The sequence below is a fragment of the Dipteris shenzhenensis genome, chromosome 10 (assembly GCF_047967505.1).
Source record: "Dipteris shenzhenensis isolate YYH24624 ecotype China chromosome 10, Dip_SZ_1.0, whole genome shotgun sequence".
NCBI lineage: Eukaryota > Viridiplantae > Streptophyta > Polypodiopsida > Gleicheniales > Dipteridaceae > Dipteris > Dipteris shenzhenensis.
Window position 1 is genome coordinate 33,268,097 of NC_141605.1, and position 17,088 is coordinate 33,285,184.

Consider the following 17,088-nt stretch of genomic DNA (forward strand, 5'->3'; position numbering starts at 1 on the left):
TCCTCTCTCCCACCCCCCCGCCTTCTCCCCAGTTTCCCCCCCCTTCGCCCGACCCGCAGTTTCAGCCCCCGCCTCCTCTTCCTCAGTCTCCTCCCCCTCCCCCTCCCCCTCAGCCCCAGTTCCAGATGCATCCCCATCCCCCTCCCCCCCCTGTCCCCCTCGCCTCTCCTACAGAGTTAGCTGCACCGTCGGCTTTCCAGCCGAGTGCAGCCCCCGCTCCACCTCCTCCACCTTCTCCGCCAGTCGCCTCCGTGGAGCCCGAGTCGCCTATCCCGCAGCCTCCTCCCCCTCCCCCCCCGATGGCAGGACACCCGGAGTCTATACCACCAGTGGAGCAGGCTTCCCTTCCCGCTAGCCCCTCAGTGGCAGACTCAGTTGGGTCTCAGCTCCAGGAGAGAGAGCTTCCTCGAGACTTTTACAGATCTGGCCCCTGGGACTACCTGGATGTGGCCGACCTTGGGACCTTCCCGGCTTGTCTCGACATTAGTATCTTCCTGCTCCGCAAAGGGGCAGACGGGAAGATTGCTGCCTTGGCTCCCAGGGATGGCCCTAGCTTCGCCTTCACGTTCCTCAGCGATGGCACCGAGACCTGGACAGACGACTCGGTATGGGAGGCTCTCAGAGAGCAGACACACGCCCAGATTTGCTCCTGGATAGGCCCGTCCGGTGGGCAGCTCCTCGAGACTCAGTGGTCCGAGGGCGATGTGCGCTTGCGGTGGCGTTGCGCTGCCAAACGCTTCCGACTGATTGTGATCCTCAGACCCCCCCTGTCATGGCCTCTTCCCCAGGATGTCAGAGCTTGGTCCCAACAGAAACTCCGAACCTTCTACGGGATGACCACTTCAGAGATCTCGAGCTGGCTCGAGAAAGCATTTGCTCATGGCACCAGAGGCCTCTCGCCATTGCTGAAGGTGTTGAAGAACGGGCAGGACGACCCCGTCTCCCCCTCCAAACCTTCTCATAAGCGGCAGCGCCTCCATTCCGATATGTCTGATTCTTCTTCGACTTCGACCGCGAGCAGACAGCTGTTCGCAGCCCCCCATCCCTCTCCATGAGCCTACACCTCGTATCCTGGAATGTGAACGGGTTTCACTCTTCGGGCACCCGTGGTCCCAGGAAGCTCATTTTGCGACAGGAACTTCAGCCTGCAGTGATTGGTCGATTGGATGTACTGCTGCTCCAGGAGCACAAGCTTTCTGCGGCTCATTCCCGTAGCTGCGGGAAGGTTCTCCCTGGACGCTCCTACACTTATTGGGAGCCTTCGATCGGCGCACAGGGGAGGAGCGGGGGTGTCTGTACCTCCGTGTGCGAGCAGTTAGCCCAGGTAGTTTTCGGTCACGGCACGTTGATCCCAGGCCGAGCCCTTTGGGTAGGCCTGAATTTGGAGGGATCCAAAATAGGAATCCTCAACATTTATGCTCCCACAGACCTCCGATGCACAGCCACCTTCTGGAGGACACTTACAGGGATTCTTCCAGACATGGATTCCTGGATTGTTGGAGGAGACTTCAACAACCTGGAGACCTTGGAGGACCAGCAGGGTAGAGATCCGGAGTTCACAGGTATGGCTCAGGCAGAGCAGTCAGCTTGGGACTCTTTCATCTTCGCGACAGGAGGGAGGGACAGTTGGAGAGACCCGTCCTTCCGGCGTTGGCACGGGAGCCTGGACTTCTCTTGGGGCTTCCGCAGGGAAGGAGGCAGACTCCTGGAGAGGCTTGATAGGTTTTATGTCAGTGATTGGGCCATCAGCAGAGGCAGCCAGGCGGGTATAGTTCCAGGGACGACACTCTCCGACCATGCGCCTGTGCTCCTATCATTAGATTCGGCAGCCCAGACTCTCCCCCCCCGATCATGCAGGATTCCCGACTCCATCTTCTCGAGGGTGGACGTGCGCAGCAGCATTTGCAGTCTTTGGGACAGAGACTGGGGGGAGGGAGTGGATCTGGTAGACTCGGTCGCGCAGGCTCTGCAGGAGTCCAGTCAGATCTGCCAGCTCGCAGCCCTACAGGTTCGACAGGATTGGTGGGACAAAGAGAGAGCTCTTCGGAGGGACCTCGCCTCCATTCAGCGACTTCAGCAGTCTTCCCCGGGCTCGGAGGAGCTTCGGATCCAGCCCTTCGAGCCAGAGCTCTCTTGGAGGAGACCCTCCAGCGTCGCTCCGAGTTCTCCTATCACGCCTCTCTCTCCTTCTGGGCCCGGAAGGGTGACCGGATGTGCAGGGAGTTCTTCAGGACGCACGGCCAGAGAGCTGCAGGTGATCAGCTTCGGAGTCTCAGGACAGCGGATGGTCACATCGTTACGGATCCGGGGGAGGTCCTGGGGTTGGCCACTGACTTCTACAGGACCCTCTTCCAGCAGGAGCCACTTGCCCCTCGTGCTAGTCGTGCCCGTGAGGAGGTGTGGAGGCACATTCCATCCCTGGTCCAGCCTAGCATGCAGGCGACGTTGTTGGCGCCGTTCACCTCGGATGAGATGTTGGAGGCCTTGATGGCTATTGACGGACAGAAATGCCCAGGTGAGGATGGGCTATCCCGAGCATTTTTCACCTCCTTCTGGGACCAGATCCATCAGCCCCTCCTTGCAGCTCTGCAGGGGATTTTCAGCAGCGGTCAGATGCCAGAGTGCCTTTCCTCAGGACTGATTTGCCTCATCCCGAAGGGAGGAGATAGACAGGAGATCCGCCAGTGGCGTCCGATCACTCTCCTTACCACTGCCTACAAAATCCTCGCCAAGATGATCAGTGCCAGAGTTCGGCCTCTACTTCCAGACCTCGTCCATGACACTCAGACAGGCTTTGTCCAGGATCGCAGTATCCTGGATAATGTCTTCACCTTTTCAGAGGCGGCGGAGTGGGCTCAGTACAGCGGATCACACCTTGCCATTTTACTTCTCGACTTCGAGAAGGCCTACGATCGCGTGGACTGGTCCTTTTTGGAGGGGACTCTGGAGCGGCTAGGTTTCCCGGCAGGTTGGATTCAGGGTATCTCAGCTTTGTACAGGACAGCGTCTAGCAGAGTCATCATTGGAGGCAGGATGGGTGAGCGCTTTAGCTTGGAGAGATCAGTACGTCAGGGCTGTCCCCTGGCTCCTTACCTGTTTCTCTTCTTCGCCGAGGCCATGACTTACTACCTTCGGGCGAGGTCCACAGGGCTCAGGGGTGTTCGCCTTCCACTCCGGGAGGACACGAAGCTTCTGGACTCGGAGTACGCAGATGATACAGCCCTTTATGTCCAGGACGATGAGAGGATGCTAGAGAGGGTGCGGATGGCCCTGGAGGTTTTCTGCTCGGCCGCTGGTGCGAAAATCAACTGGAACAAATCAGTTGGTTTTCTCACAGACCCGGGGGCGTGTTCTCAGTGGGGGCGATTTCTGGGCTTCAGATGGATTCCACGTGGACAGACAGCTAGATACCTTGGCTTCCAGGTTGGCCTAGACATCACGCCAGCTCAGCAGTTTCTCCCGGTGCTAGATTCCATCCGACGGAAGCTGGCTTTCTGGAGCACTGCTAAGCTTTCCCTTGCAGGTCGTGCCTTGGTAGTTAACCAGGTCCTTCTAGCCACGGCTTGGTATGTGGCTTCCTGCTGGTGCTTCTCGAGATCCAGCGTGGCACAGCTCAGGAGGTTGGTTCGGAACTTCCTTTGGTCTGGGGAGGATGGGCATAGAGATACCAGAGCCAGGGTTGCTTGGCAGACAGTCATTCTTCCGCAGGCTGAGGGTGGTCTGGGGGTCATTGATCCAGAGCTTCAGAGTCAGGCCTTGTTAGGCAAGCTTATCATTCGCGGTTTGACCCCAGGGGGACAGACGTGGAAGATGTTACTTCAGCAGGGAGTCGGCTCTTGTGTCCCGCGCCGAGGTGGAGAGTGGCTACCGTCCCTCAGGTGGATCTTCACTTCCGCCCCGCTCACTCAGCCCCGCTCCCCACTCTTTCGTAGCCTCCTCATGGTTTGGAGGCGGCTCCGTCTCAGTCTCATTCAGTCCCCTCCCAGCTGTCAGGAGGAGATCGATCGACAGCCGCTTATCTGGAACGGTGAGGTCAGAGATGCCGAGGGTCTTCAGTTGGGGGAGAGATCACATATCAAGTGGGACGGCTGGATGAGGGGGCCAGCCCGATCCCTTCCTGTTTGGAGGGATACGTACAGACATCTGGAGATGACTGATCTTGCAGACGCAGCTGGAGGTGTACGAGGAGCCCAGGCGAGACGTACGGAGATCGACGGTGCGATCCCAGCTGCTTGGTTGGTTCCACCGGAGCATCAGATTCTCATGCCTGGTGATACCCGTTGGCTGGGACAGTTCACCCCCCGCGGCATTCCACTGGTGATCGCAGGACGCTTGGATGACTCTTCTATCTCCTTCTTCGCGGCCTTTGGGGATGGCAGACTCAGGAGAGAGGGTGCGCTCATCGACCCCCTACTCCCGTGGCAGAGGGTTCGGGTCGTAGGCCTCTTGGGGAAGGTCTGGCATACCGACCCTAGCATCGAGCACGACCAGGTGCAGCTTTGGCGCCTTTGGCTCTGGGAGGGGCGGGCCTTGGCAGAGCTTGAGTGGGACCCAGGAGAGTGGTGGTGGCCAGAGATTGTGACAGGACAGGGGCCGACCTCCTTCGCCTACAGTACGACTCTGGGCAGGCGAGTTCTCGGGAGGATGCAGTGCCGCCCCCCCACCCAGCGACCCAGCTGGTATGCACAGGGTATTTCCAGGTTCTTTTTGCAGGCATTCTGGAAGACCTTGTGGGAGAGCTGGCGGCCGCGGAAGATCTCATACTTCCTGTGGCTTCTGGCCCACAAAGGTCTTCCAGTGGGGAGCTGGTTGAGGCAGATAGGCCAGGACGGTTGCTGCCAGATTTGCCATGCGGATGAGGAGACACCAAAACACTGCCTGTGGAGCTGCACGCGCGCCCAGGAAGTGTGGAGGTGGACTTTTGGGATTCTTACTCGCGCAGCACCAGAGCTAGGATTGATCACTTGGGGCGCGTTCTGTTGGTGCAGCACCGCACCTGGTCTTCATCACCTATTCGAGGCATGCCAGCGGGACCCCACTTTCCTTATTACACAGGGGACGTGGGGACCGCTCGAGGGCATCCCACAGCACCTAGCAGAGGCTGATACAGGAGTCCGGGAGAGGCAGCCAGTCTGGGAGATTATTAGCAGCATCACAGGGTGGCACATCTGGACCTCGCGCTGCGCGCAGATCCTAGGTGGCACCTCCTTATCTACTGCCCAGATCATGGCGGAGATTTGGAGTGAGATTATTCATACTCTCAGAGGCCAGTGGGACCAGATTCAGGGAGACTCCCGGGCCGGTCAGGAGAAGCGGAGATGCTTCCTCCGGGCTTGGGACACACAGGGCCTCTTCTTCGCGCAGACTACGCAGGGCCTTCGGTGGCATTACTCACCACCCCGATGGCTGTTCATTCATACTCGTCTTATCCCTCCGTGAGAGGATGGTTTATTTTGCTACCTGTTAGGGCTGCGTCCGATTTGTGAACGCAGCCGTCAGCTATAAGCTGACCTCTTGTATCTTGTTCTCGAAGTAATATAATTAGCACTGTTTTTTCAGCCAAAAAAAAAAAGAAGATAGAATGCATAGTCACATGGTCTAAACCCCGAGATATACATGAATTAAGATCATTCTTGGGATTGTGTAGCTTTTATAGAAAGTTCGTCAAGAACTTCGCATACATTGCCCATCCATTAATAGACCTTCTTAGAAAAGCTAAGCATTTCTTATGGACTGAGTGACAAGATAAATCTTTTACAGCTTTAAAAGAAGCTCTCACACAAGCTCCTATGTTGCAACTACCCAATTTCTCTAGACCATTCTTTGTAGTTGTAACCGATGCTAGTGGATTGGAATTGGAGCTGTACTTATGCAAGATGGACATCCAATAGCATATGAGAGTCGAAAATTAAAACCAACGGAATGCAATTAAAGCACATATGATAAAGAATTAACCGCTGTTGTGCATGCCTTACGAATGTGGAAACGCTATTTGATGAATATCCGATAGGCACATCAAGTGGGCATCATTTATACAAAGCTTTCAGCCCATGATTCAGTATCAACCTGGGAAAGAAAATGTCGTTGCTGATGCTCTTAGCAGAAAGCCAAGTATTAATCACATCACTGCTGTAGAGACCCAGCCTTTCGAAGGTATGAAGAATTCTTATCAAGGGGATCCAGACTTTTCCGATATATGGAATAAATTAGAGAATAATAATTGAAATCCTATGTTGAACTATTCATGCAATGATGGATACCTCTTTTATCAAAAGAAATTATGCATCACTCGACCCTTTAGACAAATAGTAACGGAGGAAATGCACCAACCGCCATATATGGGACATAGGGGAGTGAATGCCACATTACAAGTGATAGCGAGGAAATTTCATTGGCCTACAATAAGAAAATATGTGGCTAAGTTTGTAGCCCAATGCATCACTTACCAGAAGATCAAGAGTTACAAAGGACAGACCCCAAGATTGCTAATGCCTTTGCCTATTCCTACGCAACCTTGGGAAAAAACATCCATGGATTTCATAACAGGTTTTCCTACTACAGCGAATCAAAATGATATGATTTGGACGATAGTAGAACGCTTTAGTAAGCAAGCTTATTTCATCCCGTGCAAGAAGACTTTAACAACTCAACAAGCTGCACATTTATTCATCAGGCATATCTTTGTTTATCATGGCTTGCCAAAGATTATAGTGTCTAATCCAAATTCAAAGTTTTGCAATAATTTTTGGACTGCATTATTTCATAGTCTAGGCACTAAGTTAGATTTCTCATCAGCTTTTCATCCAAAATCGAATGGGCAAACTGAAGTTACAAATAGTACTATTCTGGATATGATAAGAGCTTATGCGGGAAATCAACCAAAGACTTGGGATAAATATATTCATCTCTTACAGTTTACTTATAATAATACTCCTCATTCTGCAACTGAAAAAGCACCCTTTGAGATTATCTATGGGAAGGTTTTACCTATTCCTATCACACGATTGACCCATAAAGTGGAGGCAGCTGATGCATTTACCCATGACTATCAAAATATTCTCAAAGAGGTTCGAGAAGCCATTGCAATCGCTCAAGAGAAGTACACAAACCAAGCTCATAAGAAACGGAAACGCATGCTCTTTAAAGAAGGTGATTATGTACTTCTTCACATTGAGAAAAGAAGATTAAAGAGTGTTGAGAATGGCCAGTAATCAAGATGTCCCCACGTTTTTATGGACCATTCAGGTGATTATGAAAATCAATGATCTAGCTTATAGGCTTGAATTACCTGATAATTGAAAAATACATAATGCTTTCCATGTCAGCCTCTTAAAGCCCTTCAAAGGACCTTTACCTATTCATCTTGTCTATGAAGAGACTCCATTGATTGTGATGAAGAAGAAATTCTAGAATCTGAATGCATTATTAATCATCAACAAACCTCGACCCGAAAAGGAAATGTCTATACTAAATACTTTCTGAAATTTAAGAACCATCCGAGAGATGATGCTCAGTGGATGCCTGAGCAGTTCTTTTGAACTTTTTCAGACCTCATTAGTTCCTATAATCAAACACACAACTGAGGCTAGTTGCAATCCAAGCAAGAGGGATGTTACGAAAATTATATTTCTGATATATATCTTGCATTGTACATTATTATTTTAGTCAAGTGTGACTATGGCAAAGTACTCCATAGGAGCGCACCAGACACGGCGAGGGTCCTAGTAGATACTTTGTGTGGTTAGTTGGGGACACTTGACTAGCTTGTGTTTTGCCATGCTAGATGGTCGGTATTGTGGGTGATTCCATGTTAATACTGATGTCGCTAGTGTTATTGGTGTTGTACTTGATTATTGTGCTTTGAGCGCGGTTATGATCGGTTGATTCGGTGATTCGTTCAATCGATTGTTAATAACTAATGTAATTGGCGGCTTGAGTACAGGTGATAGAACTCATAGCGAGGATTGAAGTTAGTGCGAGGGTACCGATCCGGGTGTCGCACAGCGCATTATATATGGCCATGGGCCAATTTTGTATTTGCTTTATTATTGCAAGTTTGAGCAATATATTTTATAGTGGACATTATCCCTCTCTTCCAAAATGAGGGATTTGCTTTACATAGCCATCTTAGGGCCTAAAAATGAATTATGTCGCTCCTTGGTGCTTTTATGAAATATCATAAATACTCTAGATGAGCAAGCGTGAGCCACTCATCTAGGGGGGGGAGATTGTACCCAATCTGTTGTCGCTTTCGTGGTGTGATTGTGTTCTTCTTCTCCAATTGATTAAGTGGTGACTTTGTGTGGAAGATAATTACCTTCTGGTTTCAGAACTGAGAAAGTTAAAGAAACTAAAGGAGGAGGAAGAGGAGGAAGAGGAAGTGACGGAGACAACTCATGATCAACATGAGGGTAGTCTTGTTGGGGCATATTGTGTCTGAAGAAGGCCTGCAAATGGATCGTGACAAGGTGCAACGAAAAGGTTCGAAGCTAGACTTTGCTATTGCCACATATAAGGTTTTTAAATTCTCAATCAAGGAATTCTCCCTATGAACTTTTCTAGCTTCCCTAACATGTTTTGAAAACGAATAAAAGCCGTCCTATAGGTTTCTCCTACATAAAGCATATTACTACTATGTATGTTATAGACAACATAAATTACTTGTGTGGCATGAATAGGACTAATAGAAACAGAAGTTTTGAGATGCTTGTTTCTAAGACGTCTTAGTTTATTAAGAATTCTTATGTTATTATTTGTATAATGAGCGCTAACTAATAAAGCCTTAAAGTTAGAACAATTAATGTTACCTTCCCCAAAATCATGAAGATAATGCATGTTTGACCTAGCTAAAAAGTTAAACCTTTCTCTATGTATGTTTCTTCTGACTTTTTTGTTTTGATTTACCGAGCTAGACCCAACTAAATCACCTATCAAAGAGACAAGAGCATCACTAGCATTTCCAATGTTGTTCGATGAGGTCAGACGATCCAACATTGAGGAACTTGCTTGCACTCTCCCTGCCCATCGCAAGGCAGTTTCTCCTTTGCTATATCCCCTAACTCTAGCAGGAGCGAGACTAGAATTTAGGGGAGGGCTTGCTTGCACAGTCGTTACTCGTCCCAAGGAGTTACCTCCCTTACTACTACAAAGGAGACAGAAGACGTCCCAAGAGATCGCCCAGTTGGTTTCCAAAAGGCGAATTCATTATAGCGTGTATCACTAAGCCAATATATCCCCCAAATTGGCGATTACAGTTAGGGTTGGCCAGGGCCCCAAGGCCACTATAAGAGCTTTTTCATCCTAGAAGCAGAAAAGAGGAAAGTTACTAAGACAAAATTAAATTTTGAAAAATAAAAATAAAGCGGAGAAGAGAACGACACCACCAAAGACAAGAAATGAGAAACGAAAGGTGAAATGAACAAATGAGAGCAACTAAAACAATAAGCAAAAGCTCACTTTTTGTAAAAATTAAAATGAAAATGAAAATAATTTAGTTAACTAAAAATTATATATATATATATAATATATAAACAATAATAATAATAAACATTTAAACTGTTGGGGCTTCTGCACCCGCGTAAGATAAATCGATGTAATTGAACAGTTGATCACCACTTAGACAAAAATTCAAAGAATTTGCATGTCCGCTAAGGTGATAGAAAAATATACCTCAGACTAGAATATATCCAATCATACAAATTTAGATGTTTTGTTGTTCTAAAGTCCAAAATCTACACAAAAAATAAAAGAGAAAACAAAAAAGAAGAAAAAAGAGGTAACAAAAACTTTTTGAAAAACAAAAGGAAGACATACTTAGCAAGAAAAGAAACACTTATGTCGTTATCAGTGCCCAAAACCACAAATAGGTCCCAAACACCTTACAGGTCTTGATGACCTACTAAGAATATCAGCTTCAAGTTCTAGGGGTATGGAAAAATACAAACCATAATGGTCACTGGTCATAAAAAAAGATATCGACCTCAACTTTGTAGACAAAAAACTGAAATGGCTACTTAGACTAATGTCAGTCTTACATGAGCTCAAATACATCAAACTTAATGCTCCATGACTCTTGCCAAATGATATTCACAAACATTAAGCTCCTCTGCACATACTTGTTTGTACACACATCATATGGCTTGGTTGAGAGAAACCATGACAACCTATTTGATGCCTTCGTGGATACTAGATATTTACGTTGGATTGATAGTAAGCCTGAAAAGTTCTTTGAATATTTCATTCATAAAATCGTGTCTATAAGGTGTCACAATCTTAACAAGCAAAGCGTACAGACACACTCAAGGTACTTCAACATGGCATATCATGTGCATCTTTTCAAGTGCATACCTGCAATACTGAAAGTAGAATAGCTATCAGGTGGAAATTCAGACTCAGGAACCAAGGATGCTTTATACCTGCAAAGTATATCAAGAGTCATATTTCTGACCACAACTATCCTACGAGCGATCAAAAAATTCAAATACGAAACCCATGTAACAAAGCACAAACGTAGGACTGCATTTGTTAGGAATTTTGAAACACTATCAACTAACCTTGCCTCCTCTCTCCATTCCCCTTGCCCCTCTTTCCCTTATAATTTAATAATTTTCTCTTCTTTTTTTATTTCATGTGTTTTCCAAAAAAATTGACCATCACGATGCGATTAGAAACCCACGGGTTAGGTAATGTCCACAAGACACCAACAGGTCTATGGGACAACCAAAATAAACCCATCTAGTACATTTGCTTAGGAAGGGCACATGGCAGCTCCCAAGGAGTCCAAAAAAGTGACTCCAATTATTTAGAGTTCCTAATAGTCTAAAAAACATAATCAGCCATACATCAGTTTAAGACTGAGAGTCTTTCAATTTGGATTTGAACTCTTTAATGATTGCTATGCCTCCACGATATACTGCCCATTTTTCGTCTTGCCTAGCAGCCTTGACCTCAGCTAATTTCTTTGCCTTATTCTTCAATTGAGCTCGTGTGAGTTCCTCAGCTATCCATACCTTGGTCCCTTTTAACTTGTAGGATTGTCGAAAAAGCTTGACACGTAGAGCTCGTGAGTTAAGTGTAACAATAGCATGGCCTTTAGAGATATGGGTTGCTCTAGCTTCATCTTCATCATCAAGATCCTCGTCCTAGGCATGGCCACTTTGACATGTACTAGAGTATCACTAAAAGAGTCCTCTTTGTACCAACCTTCAGGGAGTCCCCCAATTCTGATCTTCAAAGCATTATCATGTCTAGCTGCATGTTCGTTGATCTCTTCCTGGATGTATATAATACATTAAAAATTTCTATAGATTGTACTCTCCAGGAGGAGAGAAAGTACAGTGTGATATGGACAAATGCGCAAAAAAGGCGTGATCCCACGCCAAGACATGCCTATCTACCATGAAGGAAGTTTGCAAAATGCAAGACATTGAAATTGAGCTTCGAAAAAAGAAGTTAGTGCAGAATAAAGAGGATGAGCTCATGCTTAAGCTACGGGGTCCCATGCAAGATGACATAAATAAATGGAAGGGAGATATGCAAGAACAATGGGAGAGTCAATTAAAGAAAGTGCAGAAGGATATGGCCCGAGCACTAGATGAAAGAACCAGTCACTATGCTTCATTGATCTTGCAAGACTTTGGAGACTCAGGTTGCCACCCTCAAAGTGGCAAATGAGACGATGAAGACACGTATACATTGTGACGATGGGGAGTTTCGGCCACCCCAAATGCGGAGCTGAATACAATCAAAGAGCAAGTGAAATCCATCCAAGTACGGGAGGAGGAGAACACATATAAGGTACTAGGAGAGTTCAAATCAGCAAACGAGAAGTTTAGGAACGAGATGGCTGCCATGCAGACCAATATGTAGGGGAAATACATGGATTCACATAACTGAAGGCAAGAAGAAGGTGTTAAGAGTGGATGGAAGTAGTAAAGAAGGGCGCATCAGCCCCAAAGAAAGCCTTGATCTCCAATGCCCTTGAGGAGGATAAGAGACAGAGCAGCAAGGCCCTTTTATGGCAGATGCCTGCTGTGCCTATGAGCATCAGTCTTCTAGACCGCTGCAAGTACCCCGGCATGGGGATTACTTGGGACTTAGATGATGCATTTTCTGTGCCGCAGAGCACCTTCTTGCAGGATGTCAGGCCATCTTTTGGCTCACAATTTTCTGCATCCATGCAAGCTGAGGCATCTCTTTTAGGCCAACCCGTTGGTATGCATCCAGTTAGTGCTCCTTTCACCACACCAACAAGTATGCCTGGAGCTGGTTTTGGTTTATATGGCAGCCCACACCCCTGGGAAAGAGGACAGTCCTCTTCTCAGCCCTTTGGCATGCCATCATTCCGGAGAGATGCATTTGAAAGAGAGGCCCAGCCAGGGGTTCATGCACCCATCGCTCTACTAGTCAGGACATATAGCACATACAGGCAGACACAACTAATGCATCAGATGGCAGCAGCTACTACGCAGCAGGAATTAGTGGTGGGCAGCAAGCAACTTTCGATGAGATGCTCGCAGATTCCTTGCGTTCATATAAGGCCCTACCTGAGGCCATCAAACTTGAGATGTCCTTTTCCGATTATGTGAACCTCAAGCGTGATGATGCCCGCACTTCTGGAAGTTACACACATAGGAATTATGCAGCCAAGGATATCAAGGACAAACAGTGCAAAAGTTCAAAGGGGACACTCGCACACCTAATGAGCTGGAGGAGTGGCTTACGAAGTTTCTACTTCTACCCAAAGCAAGATGAGCATTTTTTGAAAAAACAAAGCAGGATGAGGACCGCATAATCTTTGTGGATATGCACATGTAGGACTATTACTTGGTGGCATCATATGAGGGACTCGCCTATGAGGCCAGCCACATGGAAGGAGTTCAAGGAGTTGATGATTACTGTCAAGAGTGGCAGCGGAAGATGTAAGCAAACTAAAGCTACAGAATCACACAGAGAATACTAGAGACAACAAGATGTGCCACAAACAGATCTGCTATAACTTAGCCCATAAACCAGGGCAGCAACTGTAATACAAGGAGTCCTGAACAGGATGAGAAACAGGAGCTGCAGAAGGGGCTGAACTGGAGCAGAGGATCTGGGCACAAGGAGGCTGGAGCCTGAGAGCACGGAGGCTGGATCCTAGGAACGAGGAGGCTGAAGGAGCCTGGAGCGAGGAGGCTGAAGGAGCGTGGAGCACGGAGGCTGGATGAGCCTGCAGCGAGGAGGCAGGAGGAGCCTGGAGCGAGAAGGCTAGAGGGGCCTGCAACGAGGAGGCAGGAGGAGCCTGGAGCGAGAAGGCTAGAGGGGCCTGCAACGAGGAGGCAGGAGGAGCCTGGAGCAAGAAGGCTGGAGGGGCCTGCAACGAGGAGGCAGGAGGAGCCTGGAGCGAGGAGGCTGAAGGAGCGTGGAGCACGGAGGCTGGATGAGCCTGCAGCGAGGAGGCAGGAGGAGCCTGGAGCGAGAAGGCTAGAGGGGCCTGCAACGAGGAGGCAGGAGGAGCCTGGAGCGAGAAGGCTAGAGGGGCCTGCAACGAGGAGGCAGGAGGAGCCTGGAGCAAGAAGGCTAGAGGGGCCTGCAACGAGGAGGCAGGAGGAGCCTGGAGCAAGAAGGCTGAAGGGGCCTGCAACGAGGAGGCAGGAGGAGCCTGGAGCAAGAAGGCTGGAGGGGCCTCACCAGAAGATCTGCAGAGGGAGCGTGGGCAGCCAACAGAACAGCTGAAGGGAGGCTCCGGTGAAGATGGCCAGGAGCAGGCTGAGACAAGAGCCTTGAGGAGCTGCTGGAAGAAGTGATTGAGGAAATGAAGGGAAGGAGGCCCTTTTATAGGGCAGGCCAAGGGGGGGGAGTCGGCCAGTTTGGCTGGACCGACCAGCCTGGTCGGTCAAGCCAACTGGGCCGACCAGCTGGTCGGCCAGCCTTACCCCTCTGGCCCCCCTTGCTGCATGGGGGCTGGCCACTCCTGGAGATGCTAATTCTCAACACCCCCTCTCAGCTCCAGGGTGTGGCACAAGACCCAGAGAGCTGGTATGACGTTGGAGAAGGGGAGAAGAAACAGATTTGGTAAATATGTCGGCGACGTTGTCGGAAGTGGTGCTGAATAGGAGCACAATGGTAGAGTGGCGAGAATCGGGGTCGCCAGCCCAATCGGAGTCACTCCAACCTCGGAGAGTGAGCGGGGAAGGAGAGGAACCACCGGCAGTATATAAGAGCCCGAAAGTAGAGGTCCCCTGAAGATGGAGGAGACGTCGAGCAGCTTGCCAATGAGAAAGCGAAGGGGTTTGCATGAAGGTACTGAGGGTGCCGACAGAAAAGCCGAGATCCAGAGTCGAGTGTTAAGTAGCCAGAGAAGAAGCAGGGAGCTGGGTGAGTCCGCAAGAAGCTGGTACTGTCGATGACGAGCCGGACTGTTGAAGGATGGTGAACGGGAGAGTCCCCCTCGAGAGTATGTTTCCGGTTGGGGCCATGTAAAGAAACAATCCAAGACTCGGAGTGTAGTGCAAATGAGGAAGGTTTGTCGGTGAAGAGAATCCGGTAGATGGGAACCTGTACGAGAGAGTAAATGGAGAAGAGGATGTCTATCCCCCTCTGAAACTGCGGCGATGTTATCCTTCCAGGTGTCATAGTTAGTACCATCAAACTTCTGAGTTTCGGAGAAGTGGGGAAGGATTGGGATCTGTATCTGGGTGTGGAGATCCATACTTTTTAGATAGGACTTATGATTTCTTGAGTGGCTGAGGTCCCCCATGTGTTTCAATACCAAACAGAGAACTATCGAACCCAAAAATCAAGAGCCAATAAATTCTGCCAGGAACCCCTTAATAAAGTCGTATGGGTGAAGACGGGAGCCGACCCGATGCGCGATGAAGGAAGGGGGGGAGAGGCTCTTGATGAAGCAGTAGGCTGCTATTGATAGTCCGGGGTACGGGAGCAAATTTTCAAAATATAAATTCACAAAACCGATTTTCAAGATGCCGACTGGTGCCTCGGAGTAGGAGATGCTAGAGAAGCTGTCGAGGTCACAGATGTACCTGGATTCAGGGGCAGGATGGATGCCGACTAAAATTGGTGCACAAGAGGTACTGCCGACCAACAAGACATGTGCCTAGGAAGATGCCGACCAGAAAACTAGGAGCCTGCAGTGAAGCCAACCATAGGGAGAAGTGACCAAGGTGCCGATCTCGGGGCAGGAGGAGAAGGCAACGGGCTGGTCACAGAGGCAGGAGGAACATAGGCTGCCGACCAGCAAGAGAGATGCATAGAAGAAATCACCCAGGTGTTGGTGGATGCTTCAGTAACCAAGAGGATGGGGAGCACCTAGTGCTCTGATACCATGTCAAGAGTGGCAGCGGAAGATGTAAGCAAACTGAAGCTACAGAATCACACAGAGAATACTAGAGACAACAAGATGTGCCACAAACAGATCTGCTATAACTTAGCCCATAAACCAGGGCAGCAACTGTAATACAAGGAGTCCTGAACAGGATGAGAAACAGGAGCTGCAGAAGGGGCTGAACTGGAGCAGAGGATCTGGGCACAAGGAGGCTGGAGCCTGAGAGCACGGAGGCTGGATCCTAGGAACGAGGAGGCTGAAGGAGCCTGGAGCGAGGAGGCTGAAGGACCGTGGAGCACGGAGGCTGGATGAGCCTACAGCGAGGAGGCAGGAGGAGCCTGGAGCGAGAAGGCTAGAGGGGCCTGCAACGAGGAGGCAGGAGGAGCCTGGAGCGAGAAGGCTAGAGGGGCCTGCAACGAGGAGGCAGGAGGAGCCTGGAGCAAGAAGGCTGGAGGGGCCTGCAACGAGGAGGCAGGAGGAGCCTGGAGCGAGGAGGCTGAAGGAGCGTGGAGCACGGAGGCTGGATGAGCCTGCAGCGAGGAGGCAGGAGGAGCCTGGAGCGAGAAGGCTAGAGGGGCTTGCAACGAGGAGGCAGGAGGAGCCTGGAGCGAGAAGGCTAGAGGGGCCTGCAACGAGGAGGCAGGAGGAGCCTGGAGCAAGAAGGCTGGAGGGGCCTGCAACGAGGAGGCAGGAGGAGCCTGGAAGGCTGGAGGGGCCTGCAACGAGGAGGCAGGAGGAGCCTGGAGCAAGAAGGCTGGAGGGGCCTCACCAGAAGATCTGCAGAGGGAGCGTGGGCAGCCAACAGAACAGCTGAAGGGAGGCTCCGGTGAAGATGGCCAGGAGCAGGCTGAGACAAGAGCCTTGAGGAGCTGCTGGAAGAAGTGATTGAGGAAATGAAGGGAAGGAGGCCCTTTTATAGGGCAGGCCAAGGGGGGGGAGTCGGCCAGTTTGGCTGGACCGACCAGCCTGGTCGGTCAGGCCAACTGGGCCGACCAGCTGGTCGGCCAGCCTACCCCCTCTGGCCCCCCTTGCTGCATGGGGGCTGGCCACTCCTGGAGATGCTGATTCTCAACAATTACCACATTTGTATCCCTGCTCATACTGGAGCAATATCTAGCTGAATTCTATGCATTGTCACAGACTGGTACCGTCCAAGAGTACTTGCAGCGCTTTTGGAGACTTTCCTTGTTTGTACAAGACGTATCTGCTGAGAGAGGGAAATTACTGCGTTTCATCCAGGGATTGAGTCCTCTTGCTGCAGATGTGAAGGCACATAACCCTCAAACAATTGAGCGTGCAGCCCAATTGGCAGAGGTATTTGAGCCCAACTATGTCAGCAAGTATAAGATGACAACAGGCAGCACATATGGGAATGCAAATGAGTCTGAGAAGAAGCCTAAGGTGACTGATTGGCATAATAGGAAATTATGCAGCAGCACCATTTCTGAGTTTTTCACTGTTACACGCAGCAAGATGCCATATGCTAAGCCAAGTGTTGGAAATGAAAAATCAAAATTTAAACAACACACCAGGGCTATTATGGATAGCAAAAAGCGAGCAAATCTATGCTTTAAGTGTGGTGAGAAGTGGAATCTTGAGCATCGGCAAGTCTGCAAAATGCGTAACATTGGTACTGCAAAACTCAGCATGATTATTGAGATATCGGATGATGAGGATCATAGTTGTGACACGTCCCAGCACTCCTGAAACCCCTGATCTGCAAAATAACCACACACACATCAGAACTGAGCAGGCTGCTCACC

General features: G+C 49.6%; 1 protein-coding gene across 6 annotated transcripts in view; it reads right to left on the reverse strand.

The window, feature by feature from the left end:
• LOC147897717 (Thioredoxin family protein) overlaps positions 1–17,088 on the reverse strand; it is a 134,701-nt gene that overhangs the window by 92,345 nt on the left and 25,268 nt on the right. For all 6 annotated transcript variants that reach the window (XR_015541630.1, XR_015541631.1, XM_087379961.1 and 3 more), the window contains exon 2: positions 10,348–10,415. Coding sequence is in view for 4 of the 6 variants with exons in the window: in XM_087379961.1 (XP_087236087.1) it covers positions 10,348–10,415 (68 nt within the window). In the remaining 2 variants the exon portion in view is untranslated. The remainder of the gene's footprint in view (positions 1–10,347; positions 10,416–17,088) is intronic.